General features: G+C 42.4%; 1 protein-coding gene across 4 annotated transcripts in view; it reads right to left on the bottom strand.

Moving 5' to 3' along the window:
- LOC147902058 (nuclear-pore anchor-like) overlaps positions 1-25157 on the bottom strand; it is a 194651-nt gene that overhangs the window by 11554 nt on the left and 157940 nt on the right. For all 4 annotated transcript variants that reach the window (XR_015540999.1, XM_087374650.1, XM_087374651.1 and 1 more), the window contains exons 39-46: positions 6406-6555; positions 6249-6320; positions 5633-5788; positions 5383-5436; positions 5105-5198; positions 4345-4460; positions 4145-4252; positions 3942-4004 (exon numbers count right to left, since the gene is read on the bottom strand). Coding sequence is in view for 3 of the 4 variants with exons in the window: in XM_087374650.1 (XP_087230776.1) it covers positions 3942-4004; positions 4145-4252; positions 4345-4460; positions 5105-5198; positions 5383-5436; positions 5633-5788; positions 6249-6320; positions 6406-6555 (813 nt within the window). In the remaining variant the exon portion in view is untranslated. The remainder of the gene's footprint in view (positions 1-3941; positions 4005-4144; positions 4253-4344; positions 4461-5104; positions 5199-5382; positions 5437-5632; positions 5789-6248; positions 6321-6405; positions 6556-25157) is intronic.

Raw genomic sequence — 25157 nt, 5'->3', positions numbered from 1 at the left:
TGGAAGGGATTTGAGAGACTACAGGTGATCATGGGATCCAGGATGATTCGGAGTAAGCCTTCAGTTCCCATCAGATCATACAAGCAGAGTTCGCCACGACACTGCTCTAGATGGACACCCTCTTCCAGACGGTGATGTTTCTCCACAGAGTTTGGGCCCTACCTCAGTGGAGATTACCGAGATTGGCACCGGAGTCATCCGGACGCCTGGCTGAGAGAGGCTTTGATACAACATGGTATGCGCTTTTGGGCTGCTGCTAGGCTGCCCTTTTCTGCTGCTGGATATTCTATTGAAGGCTGTACACCTGCCCACAGATCCCCACCATGCCACGCTGCAGCCCTTTGCCGGCACCATGTCCTTCTCGTACACCTTCTGTACACTGCCCTGCAGCAGCCCCTACAGATCCGTACAGTGGCTGACATCATCACGCCTTCGTTCCTGGCTGGAGATGCTGCGCAGATCTGCTTTGCTCTGTCCTTATTCTTGGATGCAGCTGCCCTAGCTGATGACAGTCCCCTGGCTTTTCTCTGCCAGATCTGCCCTCGAGGCAATGCCAGGTACTCTCCTCTCTTTGTGTGAGGTGCTGCCCATGTGGCAGCCCCCTCCCTCTCTCTTTTCCTATGTTCACCCCCCATGCACTCCTCATATGGGGGCTTACAGATGGGGAGGTGACCATTCCAACAAATAGGAGCTGAAACTATTTAGGAGAACTGTTTCATGGTTCATATTGAATGATAGAAGTTTCATAGCAAGCTTCAACTGTCAATTCCATGAGCGGTCCTATCCTCCAAAATGCGGTGCATACAACTACGACCCCACTTATTGTCTAACAAGGTCCAAGCTTGGATAAATAGTCTTTCAAATGAAGCTATTGCCGACAAGGAGTCTATTGAATGTTTCTCCCCCAAGGTGTGATTTCGCTGAAGTCGAGTTGGACAATAGTGTAAAAGTTGTTGGGATATGTATGATCAAGGGCTTGCTAGGTGCATGTGTGCATCCACTAGCAGTCACATGGTTGTGTGTGTGTGTGTGTAGAAGAGACACACTTAGTGCCATAGGCAATGACACAGGTGATGATGTAATGCAAGGCCCCCCACATGGGGTGGTACCTATGATTGTGGAGTTCCTATGATTTAGGAGTTACCTCCTTTGATGTAGGAGAGGTGCCATTGATTTAGGCCACCCTCTCTCCCATTCTATAAAAGAGGGACCTCCCTCTCAAATCAATAGAACAACCATTGCTACATCTTTTGTGTTCTCACTCCTTGCCACAATGCATCTATTCTCCCCCACGTTCCAACATTTGGTATCAGAGCCATGATCCTCCTTGAGCTTTTAGACTCCTAGGCTGCCACCTCATCATCTTCTTCAACCTTCTTCCATATCTCTCCCAATTTTCCCAACTCTGACCGAATCTTGCACCATCAATTTCTCTAGATCCTACTGTTAACTTTCAAAATGCATTTGGCTCCATCTTCCCCACGCTAGGACGCACCTCTTCACCGTTGGGATTGACGGAATTTTTCTGTGAGCAGCCGTGCCGCTTCGTTCTTTGCTCGCCGAAATTTCAAGCAATTCCACCTATATACACAATATTTTGTCAATTCCTTTGAGCCACGGGTGGGCGACTTTATAAGCTAGCTGTTGTTCAATTTTGAGCGCATTTGGTCCACAAACGAAGGAGAAAACGCAAAAAAAACCAGTCGAGTTTGATGCTATTGTCCCAGGCGACCTGACGCAACATTGCACCTCTGCTTGGCTAAGGATTCTCTCTGGTATTCAAGCTTCCATTTGCCTTTGAAAGCCCTCTCAAAGCTTTTATCTTCAGTTTCAATTGAACCCTTCAATTTTAGACTGTTCAATTTGGGGTTAACAGTGATATCTCCTTCTAATATGAACCATTGAATATAGTTAAGTGCTAGAAAGTTTCATTATTATCTCATTTATCTTTAATCTTTTGGATGTTTGACCATTGAAAGTGATCTGAGCTAGTTTTCAGTCTTATCCTTGGAGCATTGTCCTACAGTTTGATAGTTTTGGTAAATGCTCATAATGCATTTATGATATATTTTGAATTGAATGCTATTTTGAGAAGGAATAGACACTGTATTTCCTTTATGCTAAGAGTTTGGGGTATCTAACTCTCTCTCCAACAAATTATACTTGTGGAGTAGGAGACTTCTTTGATAGGGACTAGACATTGCCACATTAGTGGTAAGACCTTCCCAATATGCCTTCATCATATAGTTCCTCTAATATTGATTATGTATCTCAGAGGAAAGCATTTAAAAAGAAGTCTAGAATGAGATTAAAGCCCTGTAATTGTGAATATTTCATAAAGGTGAACACCAAGAAAAAGATATGTGCCTTCTGTGAAGTACCCAATCATACTATGAAGAATTGCCACCTAAAAAGGTTTTCTCTACAGTTGCTCTCCAAGAGACAAGCCCAAGTAGAGGAGAGGAATGACTCCCAAGAGAATGAAGCATTTCATGTGAAGAAGAGCTGCATCAACAACAAAGAAAATCTTGCTGAAGGAAAGACTCCATCAACAAATGAAGAATCAAACTTTGTGGTAGAAGATAAAGACTTTGCCTTTTGAGCACTTTGTCTTTTAAACTTTATTTACCATCACTTGGTCATGTAGTCAATTTTAAGGTTCTCTGCCTGGATTAGTACTCCAAAAAGAATGTTATGGTTTTGCTTTAGCCCATATAGTCTTTGTAAATCACCTCTCGTCACCATATGATGTAGGCCATGTGATATGTGTTTACCTCCATGGTACCTCTTGCAGACATGAGAAACTAGGTTCACACAAAGGCCTAAGATTCATCCTTGTACATGTAAGAGAAAGAACCATTCGGGGGGGGTCTATCCCATTTTTGTAGACCTTGATCCTTGGACACCTTTGCTAGCATGAGATCCTAGCCATAGATTTATCCTTGACCACCATGAGATGGCATGAGAAACTATGTGACTAGATGTATCCTTGACATAGCAAGCAACAAACCCTTGAGGGGGGGTATGTTGGGATATGTATGATCAAGGGCTTGCTAGGTGCATGTGTGCATCCACTAGCAGTCATATGGTTGTGTGTGTGTGTATAGGAGAGGCACACTTAGTGCTATAGGCCATGACACACGTGATGATGTAATGCAAGGCCCCCCACATGGGGTGGTACCTATGATTGTGGAGTTCCTATGATTTAGGAGTTACCTCCTTTGATGTAGGAGAGGTGCCATTGATTTAGGCCACCCTCTCTCCCATTCTATAAAAGAGGGACTTCCCTCTCAAATCAATAGAACAGCCATTGCTACATCTTTTGTGTTCTCACTCCTCTTGCCACAATGCATCTATTCTCCCCCACGTTCCAACAAAAGTTACATCAGCTGAAACTATTTAGAAGAACTTTGTGTCATGGTTCATATTCAACGATAGAAGTTCATAGCAAGCTTCAACTGTAAATTCCATGATAGAAGTTAGATCTATAATAGGAGCTGAAATTATTTAGGAGAACTGTTTCATGGTTCAAGTTCAATAATAGAAGTTTCATAGCAACCTTCTAACTGCCTATTCCATGAGCGGCCCTATCCTCCAATATGCGATGCATATAACTACCTGCACCCACTTATTGTCTAAGGACGGCCAGGCTTGGATAGACAGTCTTTAAAATTAGGACGCTTGCAGCTTCAACAACCAAAAAGGTGGGTAGATTATCTCTATAGGGGCTTCCACCTCAGCCATATTAGCCGCCATTGCATATCCCACTACGCCCTTTACACCAAACCAAAAAACACAAGAGTATGCTTCACTTATCTTCAAACCAACAAGACACCCTCAATCCATTCATTCTTCCTTTTCCAAAACAAGAACTGCTATTCAAATTACAGGCCCCTGAATGGTTCATGCTGCTTCAACAGAGAGAACATGAAATGCCTCACCTCTGCATAGTTATCTTTTTCACGTCTCAAAGTGTTCAATTCTTCCTGCAATTTCTGCTTTTCCTGTGGGCAATTGAGATACAACACTGTTCAAGGTCCAAACCAGATCAAGAAGGGCATGCATCTAAGCAGCTACATTCATTTGACATGTTATTCTCTACGCACAGTCTAAATAAACATAAAGGCATTGGTGAGCATCATACCACATTTTGTTTCCCTAGAAAATCAAAGTAATGTTTCTGATCTTTTTGCCTCTTTGCCTTTTCTTTGCGCAGCTCCTCTCTCTCTCTTTCAAGTGTCCTTTCTAAAATCTGGGGGAAAAAACCAAGACACGTTCTTTTTGTCAATAAATCCCTGATGCATTAAATTAAATCCATATTTATTTCCCAATGAGAACAATCACCTGTATTCTGCTGTCCTTCTCCTTCAGGAGGTTCTCATTCTCTTTCTGAGATTGTTCAAGTAGGTCCTGGCGAATTTGACCTTCTGATCGAAGGGAATCTCCTAATCCCCTCCTCCCTGTACACATTTAAAAAAATGATGACAAGCCTCACAAACTAAATTTCCACAGACCTCAGTAACTAAACAAAGTCACAGACTGAGGCATACTTATTTCTTCCCACTAGCACTAACAGCCGCAACATAGTTCCAATTCTCGAAACAGTAGTCCTAGGAAACTTTGAAGGTGAGATGCTTGATCTTTGAGACCTACCCTTATTTGGTGATAAATAGACAGACAAACTTCGAATAACTCCCCTAGTACCCCCTTAAAGCACATACACAGAACTTCATAAAAACAAAGACTGTCCTGTGTTCTATAGAGTTACAACAATATGCATATCGTAAATAGTCTCCCATTAGGCTTAGCCTTAACACACAGTGAAAACATCAGCAGCTAACACGAAGTCTTTGTGTAAACTCCAAAGAACCCAGTGTCTGGTCAACACTAATGCATAGCACATTCGCAGAACCAACTCCTGTTTTGGAAAAATAACAGGAGTTGTGATTATCTTAAGACTTCCCCTTCAGAAGAAGTTTGACCATGGCAATGAATTAAACACCTGTACCACGCCCAAAAAGCCCTTCCCATTCTAGAATACAAAGCTAACCCAGAATTCTCCACCTAAAATGCAAGATTATTCACATCAATGTGCAATGATTACCTGAAGTCGCCTTCAGTTCTTCGATTTGCTTTAAGTACCCCTCCTTTTCCTTCGCCATTTCATCCTTTTCTTTTATAAGAGTGTCAATCTTACGCTGCAATCCATCCACAAAATTCCTTTAGAGCAGCAGCATAAAATTTTCTTACGCAACAAAAAAGACATCTATAGAACTGTTAATAAATAAAAAGATTGATGGATTTCCCTTAGTAAAAGATAAGAATACATAACTGACCACTAATAAAAGCATGCAGGAAGCTCATACTGACATGTGCACATACCTTCATAAACAATCCATTCTTCCTGTACTTCTCAGTTTCTGCCTTGGATGCTCCCTGAGTATCAGCCAAACAAAAAATAATAAAGCATACATATAACACCAATCAATAAGACACTGCATGGATGGAGCATCTGCATTTGTGCATGGGCGTGTGCGCGTGCATGCTAGAGAGAGAGAGAGAGAGAGAGAGAGAGAGAGAGATGCTTCTTGTAAAAGGAGGTGCAAATTTACGTGGTTGGAAAATAACCTACCTCAGATTGCAACAATTCTTCTATTCTCTTTCCAAGTTCAGCAACCCTTTCATCCTTGACAGACGCTTCTTGCTCTAGCTTGGGAATGGCCTCCTGCAGTATCTGTAACTGACCTCTTGATGCATCCAACTCAGCTTGAACCTGCCTCAGTCTTTCCTGCACAATGTAAAGCAAGTGTTTTCTAAATTAGTAGATAGTTGATCTTGACCAATGGCACAATAAAGCAGTTCATGTGCTACATTTAACGGTAAACTGAGAGAAATCCCAAACCCAGCCCGAAGTAACATCAAAGCAAAGCAAAACGAACCATATAAACTTGTATTAAATTTGTATGAATTCATGCTTATTCCTAACTTGTACAAGTTATTAATGGGCTTCAACTGATATACAAGAATATAAAATCACAGACCTTTACACACGAATATGAGGTAATTTCTGCATTGGTGGATTCCTTTGAAGTCCGTCGACCGCCCCCCCCCCTCCAAAAAAAGCCAAAAAACACCCCCCCCCCCCAAAAAAAAAAAAAGTGTGCTCTCTCCTACCTCATGGACAACTTTTCAAAAGCTAATTAGAGCACCTGCCAAAGAAGTAAGACACATAGATAAAAAGAGCCAACCTGAGTTGCATTCAGTTCCATCTGGGTCCGCTGGTATTCTTCCACATCTAAAGATTTATACTTTTGCAGCAACTGTTGCACAGAGCACATAATTCTATCAGCATGATTTCGTCTTTAGATACTCTTACCACTCGTTGAGCACTGTTGATCAATATACCTGAGAAACCCTGCTTTGCCATCTGGCTATCTCAGCTGTCTGCACTTCACTGTCCTTTGCAGAAGCCTCTAGTTCAACTTCACATTCCCTCAATGACTTTCTCACTACCTCTACTTCTGCTTGTTCTTTCTGTACCCTTACACGCAAATTCTATCAACAAGCAACCAATACATTTTAGAAGCCTTGGAGGCATACCATTTGTATTTTATATACTTTTTAATAGGAACAGCAGGAAGAGCCCACAAAAAAATTAGTATGCATGCACATGAAATCACAGAAAAGAGAGATTAAGAAACATGACCTCTTTTATCATAAACTGTGAAAACAATGTGTCATAACCTTTGACCCTAAGGGCTCTCCGCGTATGCATAAAAGATACATCAACTAGTCTATGGCATTGTACACGTTAGTGGTCATATGTCACAAGGGGATGATCGGATGTGCATAATGAAATCGAATAATGAACATCAGAATACTCAGATGATAGAACTTAGAACAACTCCACACATCCTATGAGGAGAACTACAAGTTCAAAAGACTCTTGATGAGAAGAAACAAACTTCAGAAGAGTGTAAGAGCCTCCACATCTCTTTTTTGGGGGCATGAAAGGTGTGCAGTATGCCTCAAATGCCTCTAAAGGTATCAAGTACAACTCATATCCAACAATGGTCTTCTTAGTATAAAATGAGCCATTTTTGTCAACTTGTCTACAACTACCCACACCTTAGTCATGGCTCCTTTAAGTCCTAGATAAAGCAACAAAGAAATGCATCAAGATGCTTTCCCCTTTGACTGATGGGATTTCTAAGCTGCCAAACTATATACGCTCTCCTATCCCAAGCTGATACCTAGTACGAAGGTTTGCCAATTCAAAAGAACATAACTATTCTGAATATCTATGTGTCTCGCACTTGGACTATAATGAGCACCTTAATTCTCTCTCATCCACCAGTACACACACTATGACAAGTGAAGATGGAGGGGAGAGCAACAACATGGAGCAATCCTGAATAGAAGTTGCAAGAATGAAAGTCCAAATGGCTGTCAACATGACAATACCACTAGTATGAATTAAAACATAAGTTAACCCTAAGCTCAACCAGTGACTGTGGTTAGGGGGGAACCTTAGAAGGAAAATGTGTCCCTAACCCTCCTAACTACTTAATATATTGGTCACTGTCTTAATGTACAAGCAGTGATCTCAATCACCAAATGGAAGTAAGCCCAAAGCTTTGAGAAAAGATTCAAACTTTTCTCTGCATAGGGCCTCGTTAAAAATATCTGCAACCTTTTGATGTGTAGGACAATAGATTAAATTGAATTCTTCTACATGCAATCACTCTCTAATAATCAATGTCAATGTATTTCATGCATGCATGAACCATAGGATGCCGTGCCACCGCAATAGCAATTAGAGAGTATAGGAATAGATGGCTGCATATCACCAAAAAGATCTGCCATCAATTTCCTAAACCATACACATTCAACTATACTTATGAAGGCTACAGCTTCACAAGATGATATTGCCACAATGGATTGTTTCTTGCTCAACCAAGAAATGCATGAACAATGAACAAAGAACAATTTCCTTTGGCAAAATATCTATCATAATCCCCAACCCAACCTGAACCATATTCCATGCAAGTTAGATTCACACCCCTTGGCATAGACCGACCAAGAGACTGAGTACTGTACAATATCCAAAATCACGCACACCTGTGTCTTTGGGCTGTGCAAATACCTGCACAACTGGATACACTGAACTGAATATCTGAGTGGGTATTGTAGAGATAAATAAGGCATCCAACCGCCTAACTGTATACAACAGCATCAAAAGGTTCACCTGCATCGAATGGATAGCCTCTACCTGGCTCCATGGGAGTTGAAATAGGCTTCAAGTCCTCAAATTTGTAACAATCCCTGAATATACTTTGTTTGAGCACAATGCCTTCATCTGTCTGCATAAACTAAATGCCCGAATAATAGTGTTAAAGTCCGAGATCAGACATCTCACATGAAGCTTCAGATTATTCTTGAAGTCTGCAATTTTCTCACCATTTGTCCTGGTGAGCAGCATATCATCCACATACACAATGATAATCAATGAAGGGTAATCTCAATTGGACTACAGACCACAGTTACGCTGAAACGCGTTTCAGAGCCCAGCCAGGCCTGAAACGCCGTTTCAGAGAAGCCCCGTTTCCTGAAACGCGTTTCAGAGTCTGAAACGTTTCAGGACCCTGAAACGTTTCAGCCAGTCTGAAACGCGTTTCAAAGCCCTGAAACGTGCCGTTTCAGACAACACACGCTGCTAGGTCTCCAAAATCACATTTTTTGTCTTTTTGCTTTTGATTTTGGTCTCCAAGCTCCTTCCACTCCTTCAGCCTCATACTCTCCATCCTCAAGGTTTTCCAGCCCTCCTTCAGCCCCATTCACTCCTTTCCTCTCCTTTCTCTCCTGCAGCCTGCTTCAGCCCTCCATCATCATCTACTCCCCTCCCTTGCTGACGTGGCGTTTCCCCGTTTCAGCCCTCCCAAAAATCCCGAAACGTTTCCGTTTCCGTTTCCGTTCCCCGTTTCCCCGTTTCCGTTTCCCCTAACTATGCTACAGACCCTTACGGGTAAAAAATGTAAGAATTTTCTTATACCGATTTGTTTCAGCCCATAAGTGCCTTATGGAGTCGGCATACTTTAGAAATCAGGTTCCTAATGAAGCAACTGAAAACCAACATGCTGACTCACATACAATTCTTCCTGCAAGTCCCCATTAAGAAAGGTAGCTTTTATATCCAACTGATGTACTTTCCACCCAAAATGAGCAGCACCCAAAATGAGCAGCCAATGAAACAACCCATGTGATAGTGATCCTGGAAGGGGGGGGAAAGGATTCCTCATAGTCTATATCCCCATTTGCTGAGAATAGCCCTTGGCAACCAACCTTGCTTTGTACCTGTCAATGGTATATGTGCATAGGCTATGCAGCCAAACACCCTCACGTACTCCACTTTCGGTTTTTGGTCATCCAAGCCTCAATGGGAGTCAATGTGTTGCATACATTTTGCCTCCATCAAAAACCAGTGTGGTAACCTCTTTCCTTTGACATGCTTCTGGCCACCTCCATCAAAGACCTATTCTTCCTCTCAGTAAAACTGTTTTGCTGAGGTGTGTATGGGACTGTACACTGATGCATAATCCCTCTTGTCTTCAAGAATTTTTTTGGCATATATTCCCCCCTCGGTCTGTTCTCAAAGCTTGCCTAGACTCATTCTCAGCCATATTGTCCTGAAAGACATCTGAGTTTTCTTGAAGTGCTGAAAGACATGATTTTTCTTCTAGGGGATACATCCATGAAAATCTGGAAAAAATGCCTGTGGAAGTCACAAAACAGAAATGATGTCCTAAGATGGTGTCCTCTAGGACCACACATCACTATGCATGGCTTTAATTTCCTCTTGCCTCTGACAGATGCATACCTAGGAAAGCCATGCCACTGAAACGGTACAGCTTTCTTCTGTAAAGCATGCAAGGGAGAAGCAATTTCTGCAAAGTACTTTATAAACCTCCGATAGTATGAACACAACCCAAGGAAGCTTCTAACTTCATGCAGATTTTGCAGAATTGGCCAACTCCTTATGGCCTCAACTTTTGCAGGATCCATCTTGACTCCATCCTTTGATACTACATAACCGAGAAAATGAATCTCATGCATAAAGAACTCACTTTTCTTGGTGTTTATTAACAGCTTGTGTCTTTTCAACTCTTGAAACACAATAGTGAGGTGTTTCTTGCGCTCTTGCTCATTTTTAGAGAACACAATGATGTCATCGAAGAAAGCGCCCACAAACTTTCTGTGTGCTCTAAAAATTCTGTCCATCATTCTATTGAAAGTGGCAAGTGCATTAGTCAAACCAAAAGGCATTACAAGGAACTCATATAAGCCAAATGAAGTGCGGAAGGCAGTCTTGTAGACATCTTCAGGCCGTATCCTTACCTGATGGTATCCACTTTTAAGGTCAATATGACTGAACATTGAGGAACCTTCCAACCGATCCAATATATCATCAATGCGTGGAATTGAAAAACGGTTCTTAATTGTGACTTTATTCAAAGCCCTATAATCAATACACATTCTCCAACTGCCATCCTTCTTTTGCACAAGCAACACAGGGAAACAGTAAGGAGAATTACTTGGCTGTATTAATTCCTTTTCCAAGAGTTCCTTCACTTGTGACATTATCTCTTCCTGTTGTGCCTTACTGACACAATAGGGAGGTATATTAGGCGGTGAGCTTCTTGGAATTATATCAATTTCACGATCCTCAGGCCTCTTGGAAGGTAATTCTTGAGGAAGTGCATCTGAGAAACAATCCTAAAAATCTGAAATAAAAGCAGCCCTTTCTCTATCTAAAGCAGAAAGAGTAGAGCCTTCCTGAACTGGTTGGCTGTCCTCTTTGACAAAAATCAAGTACGCTGAAATATGACGCTTTATTACATTGGAAATACAAGAAGCTGAAACTACAAGGATAGACTCCCCTTTCCACTTTACATCAAGTACATGATTTTTGCCTCTGAGTTAAAGAAATATTCTTGTTTCTCATCTGTACATCAGCCCCCACCCTATACATCCAAGGCATCCCAAGCAAAGCATCACACTCTGGCAAAGGCATAATGTAGAAGTCCTCTGCATCCTGATATCCCTGGATATGCATCCTCAACTTGCCAATGATAGGAGTGACAAGTGTGTTGAGTTCAGGGTTGACCATATCACACATGCCGGATGGCCCCATTTCCTCAGGCTTGATGCCAAGCCTTCCTGCCATATCAGGAGTTATGAAATTTGCCTTTGCCCCAGAATCAAAGAAAAACAAACAATTCTGGTTTCTGATTTTTCCCCATGCTCTGCACATCTCAGTCTTTTTCATTTTCTCTTCATCATGTGCATGTGGCAAACTCCCAATCACATCTGGAAGAAGTCCTGCGTAAAGGTTTAGGCCTTTTGCCCTTTCGATCAGCCTGTTTACCACCATTCTTATCATCATCTGACCTGTCTCTTTTCTTGGATGGGCAATCATAAGAGCGGTGTCCCTCTCCTTTGCATATAAAACATTTGTTTTGCTCCATGAGTGACTTTTTCTCTTCATCAGATAACTTGGTACGAGGCTGTTTATTAGGCTGTCCACGCCTTTGACCAGCTTTGAATTGGGCTTTTCCTCCCTTTTGAAACGGTCGTTTGCCATAATTTTTATTTTCAGATTTGATGTCCTTATCCTAGTGTTTGGCAGCCCGTTTACTGTCTTCTTTCTTGCTGTCCATAAAGCCCAAATTCTTCTCCTGCATCCATGCATATGCTGTCCTTGCATTCTCAATTAATTGAGTCATAGAACCCACCTTGGTTTTGATGCAATAATCACGTAGCTCACTAGGCAATCCACAACAGTACCTCTCTATTTGCTCTTTCAAAGAAACATGCCTGTAAGAGCTCAATGGCAGCAAAACATCCAAAACATCTGGGTGTAATCATCAAGATTCTTACAAAGTTTGTATGACAAGTCATGCCAGTGTGAAAGTACTTCAACTTCAAAAGTTGGAGTAAGCCAAGTAGAAGAGAACATTTGCTTAAATTCCAGCCAAGTAGCAGGTGCATCTCCATGAAGCATAAGGTTGGTGTACCACTTAAGTGCATTGCCTTTCAAAAATGTGGCAACCTTCCTCATCTTGAATGCTTCTGTAAACAAACCCCCAAGAAATGCAGCATCAAACTGTTGAAGGAATGTGAGGGCTTTGTACCTGTCTTGTACTCCATTATATGTCTCAAACTTGACATGAGAACCACCATCCTTAAATTCTTTATATACATTTGATATTGGCTGTCCCAAAGATGGCTGTATTTTTGCAGCATTCCCTTCACTAGCGAGAGCCATGCTTGGCTGAACATTAGGCATGGGAGCATATGCTGTGGCTTGCATGCCTGGTTGCATTCCCACATTGTCATACATGGCTTGTTTTCTATGCCCAGTTGGCGGTGAAATCCACATAGCATCAAAGATAGAATCTATACCAAAATATTCAGGTTGCTGCCTCAAATATGGCTGAGGTGGCTGAGCAACATTTATGGACTGCACATTATTATTTTGAGTAGAAGTACCCAAACCAAGGCCTTGTGCTGGCTGCTCATACTGTTGCACTGGCTGTACTTTTTGTACCTCTTTCTCAAGTGCTCTTTTGGGGGATTCCTCTCTCTTAGAAGTCACTTTCTGAGTCATTTTTATGGCTGTCCCTCATAGGAAACTGATGCATGAGTGTGCGGTCCACCATGAGAAGCTGATGCATGTGTGTACTCACTCTTTCCGTGCTTGTGCTTTCTTGATTTCTTCTTCTTCTTGGCATTTGTTTGCACAATCTGAGCCAAATTTTGAGTCAACTGAGTCAAAGCAGTCAGTGCACTTGCAAGCTGTGCATCCAACATAGTAGCATCATCTGACTCACTCCTAGAACTAGTATCACCGTTGAGCTCAGTTGTAGCTTCATGTGTGACCTGCTCAAAAGGCATTTGTTGTCCTCCCTGCAGTTGTACACTAGCTGGATCATTAAGGCTTTCCTGCCTTCTCCTTTGAGGAGTTGTGGAGCTCTCTTGCTCATGGGTACTCACCATGTTTATGGTTGTAATATTCATCTGTCAAAAAGTGCAGCAAAGATATCCTTCCACCAAACTACCAAGGCCCATCTCTTGAGAAAGAGTGTGTGGTATCCCGGCAATGGAACCAATGAAACCGGCCTCTAATCACTCAGAGGACAGTGGAACTAAACCTTTAATCACTTCAGCACTTATTTACAGCTCACAAAGCATATATCACAACCATTAACCATTGCATGATCACCATTTGGCATTTACCCATTTGTTCACAAACAAAACCACTGAAAAAGGGATGGAGGCTAGAATGCCTTTGCTCAACAAACATAGACAAGTGCACCCGATTAACCCCAGACACCGTGGCTCCCCTTTCGGTATTTCTTTATATTTCACAATGAAATGATTACAAGTTGCATCTGGGAGACCTTCCCTGCAACTGAGCACGCAGCCCTAATTCATTGAGCCTTCGCAAGGCTTTCAAGCATAGAACACCATCACATAAGTACACTTAACCCATAGGCTCAACCCAAAGGTATTCTCTTTTCCGAGTGCAATTCCATTGGCTGTCCAGATGCAACCACACTGCACCCCAGCTGCACTCTCTTTGAGTGGTTTCCAGATGGCATTCACAAAGCTTTTCAAAGCTCCAAAATAAAATCAGTAAAGTACCCAACCAAAGAATGACTCATGTAGCACTGCCTGGGCACCTGTGAACCTAGAAAGAGGTGGCACACGACCAACCAATAGCTTATGGCAAAAAGAAATTGCAGCAGCAAAATCACAACTCACCAAGCCCTGAAAACTCGAACCAAGTCCTCAATCGCCAAGAGGACATAGTAGCCAATGCCCAATTGCATTCTCAGCCAAAGAGGAGTGCAAAGGCATGAAGAAAGAGCATTTACAAGAGCCGACCAGCAAGAATTCCACTGAAAAATGTGAAAAGAAGCACTTCTGTCACGAAGAAGTGGGAGTTCTTGGGCTCAAAAGAAGCGTGCTTCAGAGAGGAATGCATTGAGAAGGTTTAAGAGAAGTTTCATTGCCAGAAAGTCCTCCAAAATAGAGAAACACCAGTCAACTAGCACGTGGGACCACTCGAAATTCAACAGCAAGCTGTAGCTTTGCAAGAGGAGAAGCCAAGGAGGCTGTAGAAGCAAAAAGGTCCAGAAAAAGCCACTTTTGCAAATTCGACCAGCAAAAGAAGTGCTCAACTCTGCCCGTTCTACCAAACGCACGGAGGGAAGAGCATATCACTACGAAGGGGAGGCAGAGGGGAAGTCGAGGAATCCAAACGTAAGAGTTGTTATGAAGAAAAACGAAATTCAGCTGAAGGAGGCTGAAAAACCAGTCCAAAATCTCAACAAAGGGAGAAGATGAGAAAGAAAACCACACATGTGAAGTTTAGAAGGCCCAGGAAGGTCCAGGAATAGCAAAGGAGCATGTAGAAGGCACTAGAGCCACCTGGAACTCTAGGGGGGCCATTGAAGGTACATGGCCCTCTAGGGGGGCCATTAAAAATGCCACATCATCATTTCCCAGCAACCACTCTTTTAATTCCTTTGAATGCCTTTGGGCCTAGGGATTAATTACGCTTATGTGCTAGGGACCATGCCACGTTTAATTACACATTATTAAGCCCACGCTTGGACTTTTAAAACCAAAGTTGTCACGATCTTGTAGTATTAAAGTACTTAGAATTTCATGCCCCCGTGACAGTGTTACTGATGTAGGCATCTTCCCACAAGATTGGAAAGCCCTTTGAGCCTTAAAGACCCTAGCTAGGCTATCTATTGAGACACATTATGTATATAGACTTATACTCGGGCTTGAGCTTCATTTTCATGTCATGTACATAGCTCATGCTACTATATCTATCTCTATTGTCAAATCTCAAATCTTTAATCTGTTTTACGTCAGATTCATTGCCTGTATTCAAGCCATTCAAAGTAAGAAATGGCATCGGGCTTGTGTTACCGCCTTTCGAAATAATCATCAACTCAGGTAATAAAATAAAAACCTAGTCTCAATTGGGTCCCACAATATAAGAGTATAATTCCATTCCATCGTTTGCTTGCATTGCCTATGCTTTCAGAAACTTTTGTCTATGATATTTTGCATGACTGCATGCATTGCTTTATGACTTTCTCATATAGATGAGGCAGCACACAAAACATTTGCTGTTTCTGCTAGACTTCAAAGTATCTGCAGAATCTCCTCCAGGTCGTTGTTCATCAGAGTAGAGCATAAACAAACTACCCTGCTTCAATTTGTTTGCCTTGTCTACAATAAAGCATTCTTTATGGTCAATTATACCCTCAATTGCTAATTTGAGAACATACTCCAATTTCATAACTAAACGTAGAACATAAAACATACTTGTGATGTACTACATTTCACAATCTGAAGGCTAGTTGAAATGTCCCAATTCCTTGGTCAGAAGCTTTTGTCCATTTCCACACGAAAACTCAAATTGTCCATATGAATATATGGCTGTACCAATCCTTCCTTCGTGTTATGTGAACATGAGGCACCAAGATCCAACCAAAAGTGAAATTATTAGAAAACCAAAATTTTCAGTTATATCTTGAGAAAACAAAAACTTAATCCCATACTTTCATCTTTGCACACTTGAAGTCATGCTCATCTTTGGTAGTCCTATCTCAATCACCTCTAGGATTAAGTTTTCTTACTCTGCAGATATATTCCTTCCTCTCCTTCGTTGCAGAACTGCCTTCACCGCATTGGTCTTTTTCTTCCAACAATCTGATGCCCAATGGCCCTTCTTACCAATAAAGCATGGTCCCCTTCTCTATTTAGCATCATCCTTCTTGTAGAATGCCGTGTGTCTGTAATTGTCTTATTCTCTATTTTCCTTTCCAACTGAGCACTCAATTGCTTCTAACTTTCAAACATTACCAAAGTTAAGAATTCCCCCCATTTATTTGTTCACACATAACACAAAAGTTTTGTTCAGTCCATTAAGGACTATCTGAACCAAGTTAGATTCCTCAGGCTTGACATCAAATTATGCTCATTGAAATCTCTTTGATTTTGGAACTAAATTCTGCAACGCCTTCTTTGCTGCATATAGATCTTTGAAGACTTTCCATGCTCCATCAAGAGTGGCAATCTTCTCAGCTTGTGTGATTGCAAACTCAAGTGTGAGGTTTAGAATTGCTTTCTTTTACCCCTTGACAAAGTTTGTAGCTCTCTAACTCTGACTTTTACTATGGGCCTAAACCCCTCTAGCTTTTTCTATGTGCCATTCATAATCTCCACCAAGTCATGCAGAAGCAACCAATTTGTTGACCTTTTGCTTTCATAGAAGAAAGCTGGCTTACTATTCAAACTTATAGTCTTATACGCATCGACGATCCTTTGTTCACTGACACACATTATTGACTACCCAAAAGCAACGTGGCTACTGGAAAGGAAGCTTTATAGATAGGGTGTCCCTCTCTAGTCAACCCTATCCCGACCCTAGACCTAAATGCATGTCACCACAATGTAAATATCCTAAGTCAAAGTACAGTTGACCATTTACTTGATCATAATTAAAGAATTTTCCATCTAGGTTAATTATGGTCAAAAGAGTTCTTCTATTGGTCAAAGAATTGACAACACTCAAAGATACTTGACTTCGGTCAAGTAAGCCTGATTTCAGTCAAGAAGACTTGGTTTATACCAAGAAGGTTAACTGCGGTTAACCAAGATGTGCCAACTTCGGTTGAAGAGTTGTGCCAACTTCGGTTGGAGAGACTTGACTATAATTAAGGTGCCTCGACCCTTGGTCAAAGCCCCTTAATTATGATCAAGAGTGTTGACTCCGGTCAACTAGAGAATAAATATATTTATATATTTGTTATGTGTGCACATGTGTTCAATGGGGATGCCCACCGTGACTAGGATTACTCGACAACTTATTATTTTTGCATGCAAAGCGCTAACAATTAATGGGTGCCATGGTGGTGCGCTTTAATTAATTGTTACAAGTACTATGAGAGCTAAAGACCCAAGCAATTTGGAGCATAGCAAGCATTTCAGAGGCCACCCGTGTGATCAAGTGCTACGAAGATCCCAAAAATTGCCCTCAGAGGCACGTAATAGGACTTAGTCTAGATTTTAGAAAAGTGGCATGTTGCCATTTTGGAATGAGCTTGAAGCTCTTGTAAAGATTGATTCACGTTTTGGATTTTTAGAGAAGCAGCTCTACACTGAACTGTGTACTCCAATTCTCTCTCATGAATAAAAACCTTCGGGGGGCTCTAGCCCGATGCTTTGTCCTGGGCCCTAGTGTATTCTGTAGAGAGAGGGAGGGAGGGAGAGCTTTAGAGTGTGTTTTGCAGTAATTTATGAGCGAGGTTTCATTGGTATCAGAGCCTTGTCTCGCTGTTTTCCATTAACAGTGACGATCTGATCAGAATGCTTGCTCTACCATTGCTAATACACAATTCTGGTGAATAGTATGGAAGGAGCATAAAAGGAGCAGGGGCTGTGAGAAAATTTTTACTTTCCGTCAATTTTTACCGTAGTAAAGAGTGTGGAGTGCAGGAGTTCTTGGAGCAACTTGCAAGTGGTGAAGGATGCCTGAATAGCTGGCTGAAGAATTTGCGTAAATGAGAAACCCCGTTAAACTTTGATGTTTGCAGTATTCAAAAAGCCGATGGAAAGTTCAGGAGAAACTCCAAGTTTCTTGTTATCTTCGTTGTACCCGTGCGCTGCTTCCGTTGATTCGAGCTCATTTTCTAGACCTCCGTTGCGAGTCACTTAACGCTCTTGCGTAAGGACTCAGGAGTCAATTTCAAGACCTTCACCAATCCAAGCTAAAGGTGTCACAGCGCTAAGTGCTTGTGGATGCCCGGGAAAGATAGGCGCACGTAGAGAGCTCTCCGAAAGGCGCGACGGACGACGTCCGCCAGCCAACCAAGGACGCAGATGTTGACGTGGCCAAGGTGTACACGTGGGCCTGTGTAGGTTGTTGACGTGGCATGCAAGCCTGAGGGGTGCTAACGTGGCAGTACACGTGGCAGCCAGTTCAGATGCTGACGTGGCAGGTGATGTGGCGACCACACGTGTGTGATGACATGGCAAGCTTGCAGAGCTGACGTGGAGGGTGATTGACACGTGGCAGCCAATTGGCAGACCTATGGTTGGTGTGGCCTTGGTCAAGTTAACTGCAGTTAGTTGACCCTGGTTAGAGACCTGGTCAGAGGACAGCCTAACCAGACTGTCTAATTAACTAGACTAGACTGGTTTAGTTAACCAATTTGGTTAAGTTAGTGGCCAAGTTACAGACTAACTAGTCTGTCAATGTAACGAGACCAAAACAGGACTGATCTGGTTAGTGTAACCACAGTTACCCATCCAATTACTGTCCAAAAAAAAAAACAGTTGCAGAGACTTTCTGCCAGCAGATTTACCTACCTGTCAGACTTCTACTGTCAGAAACACAGTAAAATCAGAGATTTGCAGAAAAAGAATATGCATGCCTTTGAGCAGTGAGAAGAGGGAAAAACAGATGCTTTTTGAAGTCATTTGCAGCAGCCAGCAAAGGGGCACACAGCTTTGAGTTTATGCCTTGAGTTGACAGCCCGGCACTGGCGTAAGTTGTGAATGCAAGACACCTCTTGTTGAGGTAATTTTATCTTTGAAAAGCAAAGTCTGCGTGCATCAGTTGCATACACAATGTGTGTGAGAAACTTGCAGATCTCAAACAAGTTGTAGGAGAATGGCTCAATCACCTATCCAATGGGATTCACAAGACAGGGATGCACATCCAAGACAGAGAAGTGTGCAGCAAACTTAGCAAGAATTTGAGCAGGTGGTACGCATTCCTATGCAAGAGATGGAAAAACTCGGAAGGGATCCAAGAGCTCAGCATCTGTTTCAAGCAGAAACTATGCATGATGTAGCTTATGATGTGCCAATGCCAGAGAGACACTCTCGTGTACAGCCTAAGAGAGAGGGATCTCACAGGGGACGGTCTCATAGCATAAGAGATCGAGGAATCATCACCAATCTCCAAGCCCTTCACCGTCTACCTCGAGCTCAACTTCTGTATCTCCTTGTTCATCAGATAAACCATCCAGGAAAAGAAGGAAACGCAAGAAATCTAGGAGCAAGTCTTCCAAGACCAAGGAATTCAAAGATGGAGGTAAATCTGTCAAGTTTACGACCTATAATGGACAATATGGTCATACAAACAAAGCATTGCAGTTCATTAGGTAGTTTGATGCTGCATTCAATACAGAAAACTTTTCAGAATCCTTCAAGTTGAGAATGGTCAGCTTGCACTTGACAGCGACAGCTAGTGCATGGTGGAGTGCACAGACCACAGATGGGTCAGCCCCAAAGAGGTGGAAGGGCTTCAAGAAAGCCTTCTACCAGCAATTCATGCCTAAACAGTTCAGAGATCATTTCCTTCAAGATTGGGACAGTTTACATATGGATGCAGGGGATACAGTGAACGTGTACAATCAAAAGTTTTGGAATGCTTATTTGCAGGTTGCACCCTTCAGAAAGATCTCCAAAAGAACCCAAATGAGAAAGTACAGAGCAGGTCTCAATTCAAAAATTCAGGCAGTGGTGAATGCTTTGAGGGCAAAGAACATTCAAGACATTATTCATTCAACTTCGGTAGCTAGTCTCGTGCAGATACAAGATCCAGCCATAGTGCCATCCTTGCATGCAAGAGGTACTGAAAGGAAGAAACCTGATTTTTCAAAATCAGAAAAGAAAGAGTATCCCAAGGTTGAGAAGAAAGAGTTTCAGCCTCAGAAGTCGAGGGGTACTCAGCTTTCAAAGACATATAAAGGCAAATCCCCATTCACTCCTGAACAAACAGCTGAATTCCGCAGAGATGGGAAATGCTTTAGATGTGGGAAAGAGGGGCATATGGCTGCCCAGTGCCCTAAGAAGCCTTCGGGTTCTAAGGAGCAAAAAAAGCCACAAGTACCACCGAGACCAATGGTGGGAGCAGTCCCAGATGTTTTGGGTAGTACCTCAGACCCAAAGGAAAAAGAGCTTTTGCTATCATGGGGAAAGGTAAGAGATCAGCAAGCATTAATCCTATTTGATCCAAGGTCTACAGACAATTTCATATCCGAAGATTTAGCCATGAGATTAGGGATTAAAACTGAAGAGCTAGGCAAAGCTCTTGATGATCATCAAATGTTCCATGGGAATCCAGTGCAAGTTACTCCTTTGATTGGAAAGCTTCGTGTCCATGTGCAGAGTTATATAGATCAGGAGGACTTCTTAATTTCTCCTCTCAAGCAGCATGATGTTGTACTTGGTACACCGTGGTTCCATCGAAAGGAAGTAAAGATAGAATACCCTGAGAGGGTGCTGAGTTTTATCCATGAGGAAAAAACCAGCGTTTAATTGCCAGGAATAAAGGGGAAACTATCCCCGTTGTATCTGATGTCACAGTTGGTAAAGCAATAAAGTCTGCAGTTTCCGTGTACATGGTTTTTGTAAAAGAAAAGGAAAATGATATGCATGCTGAAATGAATGATGCAAACAAAGATAAATTTCAATTTCTTGTAAACTTTAAAGATTGTTTTTCAGATACTTTACCAGGGGAGTTACCACTAGAGAGACCAGAAGATCATCAGATAGAGTTAATGCCTGGTAGTGAGCCACCAAATAGACCACCTTATAGAGTCAGTGCGACTCAGAGAGAGGAGTGTAGGCCATCTTCTGGTGGTTCTAGTGATGCCCTATAGGCCATGGTATGTGCCTTGAAGGCATAAGTGTAGGCACTTATAGTGTTAGTGCCTTTTAGGCCACATAGTACACTTAGTCCTATGTGACACCTAGGAGGTACAAGTACTTTGTACTTGTGTGTTATCATCTATCTAAAGTTTGACGTGACTATTGATCTATTGACTCGTTACATACCTGCACTCTCTCTTTCTTCGTTCTGTACCTTTAGTGGTATCAGAGCGCTACTGGACCTGTTCCCCTGCCTCCGGATCTGCATCACTCACTTCAACAGCATGCACTCCATCCGTACAATCTGTACGATTGTACGGACTTCCGTACAGATCCCAAATCCTGCCGCCCAACTACGTCACTAGCTGTTCTGCCTGTCGCACCTGCTCCGTACAACAGCACCTACATCAATAGATCCGCCGTACAACGGTACCTACGCCGTACAATCGTACCTACACACGAACTTCTCAGTACAAGGTACCTACGCCGTACAATTGTACCTGTGCAAAAACTTCTCTGTACAACTGTACCTGCGTAGCAACTTCTCCATACAAGGTACCTGCACCGTACATGTTCCGTACAAGGTACCTGCTTTCCGTACGATCTTCCGTACATGTATACCTACAGATCAATCGTCAGCAGCTTGTACTAGCTTTCCGTACACATGTACATGTAGAACAGCTGATCGTACAGCTTGTACTTGCTCTGGGTATTCCATACAGTTTCACACGTGCGAATCTACCTACAGGTTCCGTTTTGGCATTGACTGTGAACCAGGTTCTTGGTTCCTGCTTGCTATAACCCTTTTTCGGTCTCACTGCAGTCATCTACAAACATTTGCAGTTTTGGGGCTTCTGCAGGACATTGGCAAATTTGGGGCTTTCAGTTCTTTTCACCTCCTTTGGTTGCAATTTCTTGCAAAAATATTGGAGTTTTGGGATTTGGTCTGCAATTTCTTGTTTAGATTGCAGTACATTGGGTCAGATTGCAGGACATTAAGTTACATTTGCAGGACATTGAGTCAGATTTGCATACATTGGGTCACATTTGCAAAAATTTCAGCAAAATTTGGGGCTTTTCTGCATTTGCCCTCTTTTTGGCCTACTTGCCCTCAATAAATTTGGGGCTTTTGCCAAATTTGCTGTTTTTGTAGTGAACATTGCCTGTCACAGTCACATTTGGGTCAGATCTGCATTTGCCCTTTGATTTGGGTCAGAAATTTGCAGATATTTGCTGTCATTTTTGGGACAGCCAGCTTTTTGCAGTGATAGCCTTGAGGCTTTTGGGTTTTCAGGTCTTTTTCAGGGTATCACAGTTGCTATGGCTGGGAACAATCAAGATTTATTTGGAGTTCTTTGTGAAGATGATAAGTTGGATGCCACCAACTATCCGATGTGGTCTTATCTCATGAAACATATTCTTGTTGCAAAGCATTTGTGGAATATTGTTTCTGGGGCTGATCTGAGGCCAGCCAATGCTACAGTGGTTGTTTCTACTGCTGGTCCTTCTGCAGGGGGTACTCCTCCTGATGCCTCTTCCTCTAGCACTCCTGCCGCTGCTCTTCCAACTCAAGAACAGTCAAGATGGGATGCAAGAGATGCAAATGCACATTCATCCATTGCTTTATCATGCAAGAGAATCATTATTCCACACATCCGGTCTTGCAGGACAGCAAAGGATGCTTGGGATAAATTGGCTTCTCTCTATCAGATTCGCAATGAAGCTCGTGTTGCATATTTGAGAAGGCAATTACAGGAAGTGAATATGAATGAAGGTGAGTCAATGGATGCATATTTCACAAAGGTCAAGGACCTCATGGAACAGCTTGCCAACATTGATGAGGTGGTGCCAAATTCACAGCTTGTCATTGAATGGACTACCAGATACATATCAAGGGTTTGCTACAACCCTTCAATTAGTGGCCATGGGTAATCCAGACCACTATTCTTTTGACCAGCTAGTTACTTTGCTTTTGCAGGAAGAGCAAAGTAGAGCTAACAGACAAGCCATTATTCCTGATCATGCATTTGCTTCACAACAGACAGGAAGAGGCAAGGCTTCCAAGCCTATGGGCAGGCCAAAATCTGCGCATAGCAGCTGCAATTCCTCTACGCATAGCAGCTGCAATTCCTCCCATGCATCTAAAAATACAGCAGATAAGGGAAAGAAGAAAAGATGCAACTATTGTCGCAAGCCTAGACATGACATTTCAGAATCCAGGAAGCACATTGCTTCGGAGAAAAAGAAAGCAAGATTGACAGTTAATGCCTCACATGCTATTGAATCCCATGAGCCAGCAAATGCTTCACATGCACATGCTCTTCAAGATGATTGGGCATGGGCTGTCCATTGCTCATTTGATCCCTCCAAAGCTGATGCACTCTTTACTGCTAATCATGCTCAGTCCTGGTACTTTGATAGTGGTGCTTCCAAGCATGTCACATCCTGTAGACAGTCGTTTCATTCTCTAGCTGATGCACCTCGAGGGGGGACTGTTACATGTGCTAATAATGCTTCATATGCTGTAAAAGGAGTTGGAGATGTGCAGCTCACATCCATTTCCAGCCATCCTGTCACTCTGACAAATGTTCTTTTTGTCCTGGCATTGAAGTCAACTTGATTTCAATTTCAGCAATTGCTACTTCAGGTTTCAGAGTAATTTTTGATGGCTATAGATGCCTAGTATATGATCTTCGTGATGACAATGCCATAGTTCTCACTGGCACTTTGCAAAAAGGGCTTTATCACCTTGATCATCATCCAACTGCACTTTCTATTGACGCACTGGCTATTTCAGATTCACAACTTGCTGAAACTCATCTTTGGCATGAGAGAATGGGCCATCTCAATTATAGAGCTCTTGCAAAGCTACATTCACAGTAGATGGCAAATGATGTACCTCAGACTCACACAGTTTCCAAACATGTGTGTGAGGGTTGTCTTTTGGGTAAGATGCATGGATTTCCTTTTCAAAAGAATTGTCCCAAACTCTCACAAAGGAAATTGCAGCTAGTACACAGTGATGTCTGTGGCCCAATGAGGACAAATGCCATTGGAGGATATAAGTATTTCATGACTCTCATTGATGATTTCACAAGGGATTGCTGGGTATATCCTTTAAAGGCCAAATCTGAAGTTTTCTTATGCTTTCAGAGATGGCTGAATATGGTTGAGAATGAATCAGGAAACAAGCTTGTCACCCTCAACACAGATAGGGGGGGTGAGTATATGTCAAAGGAGTTTGATGCATTTCTATCCTCACGGGGCATTATTCACTCATGCACTACTCCTTACACTCCTCAGCAGAATCCTGTTTCTGAAATGAAAAACAGGTCCACAATAAAGATGGCCAGATGCATGCTTAAGGCCAAGTCTTTGCCCAATAAATTTTGGCTTGATGCAGTAATGTGTGCCAACTATGTGCTGAATAGATCACCTACACAGGCATTGAAGACTATTACACCTTATGAAGCATGGAAAGGCAGGAAGCCTTCACTTTCACACATGAAAGTTTTTGGGTCTCTTGCATATGTTCATGTACCATCTCAGCTGAGACATAAGCTTGATGACAAGGCAATCAAATGCATATTCATTGGTTACAGCCAGGAGAGCAGAGGGTATAGGTTATATCAACCAAATACTGGAAAGATTATTGTCAGTAGAGATGTGATCTTTGCTGAACATTCAGCTTCTCCTCTTGTGGACTGCAAGGCAAAGCCAGATGTTGACATGTTTGATGCCTTTGAATCCTGGTTACCTCTGCCATCATCAGAAGAGGATTTCGACCAGCAACATGAGCCTCCTGCAGGCCCTCCACTAAGCAATAATCAGCCACAACCTCATGCTATCTTGCAGGTTTCTCTTCCGGCAAAAAATGATCCCACTACTCATGATGCAGTCATTGAAGAAAGAGCTGTCAATAGACAGCAAAGGCAAGTTCCCAGATCGCTTCTTGATACATTGAGGGACAGCAAACAAGATCAGCCTTTTGCTGCCCGGACAAGATCAAGAAATAGACAACATGGTCACTTTCTTGAGTTTGCACTCCTTGCTACAGCTTGCAATGAAGAGCCTCTGTGCCATAAAGATGCTTTTGACAGCAAAGAGTGGATGGATGCAATGAAAGCTGAGTTACAATCTATTGCCAAAAATGACACATGGGAATTAGTAGATCTCCCTCCCGGCAAGCATGCCATTGGAACGCGGTGGGTCTACAAATAAGGAAATCTAATGGCAGCCCGTCTTGTTGCAAAAGGGTATGCCCAACAACAAGGCATTGACTTTGAGGAGACATTTGCTCCCACATCCAGGATTACTACCATTAGATGTGTCATTGCCATTGCAGCCCATCATCATTGGCAAGTGCACCAACTTGACATCAAGACCGCTTTTCTTCATGGGGATCTGCA

The sequence above is a fragment of the Dipteris shenzhenensis genome, chromosome 5 (assembly GCF_047967505.1).
Source record: "Dipteris shenzhenensis isolate YYH24624 ecotype China chromosome 5, Dip_SZ_1.0, whole genome shotgun sequence".
Taxonomy (NCBI): domain Eukaryota; kingdom Viridiplantae; phylum Streptophyta; class Polypodiopsida; order Gleicheniales; family Dipteridaceae; genus Dipteris; species Dipteris shenzhenensis.
Note: the sequence above shows the minus strand (reverse complement) of the source record. Positions and strands in the feature narration are given on the sequence as shown.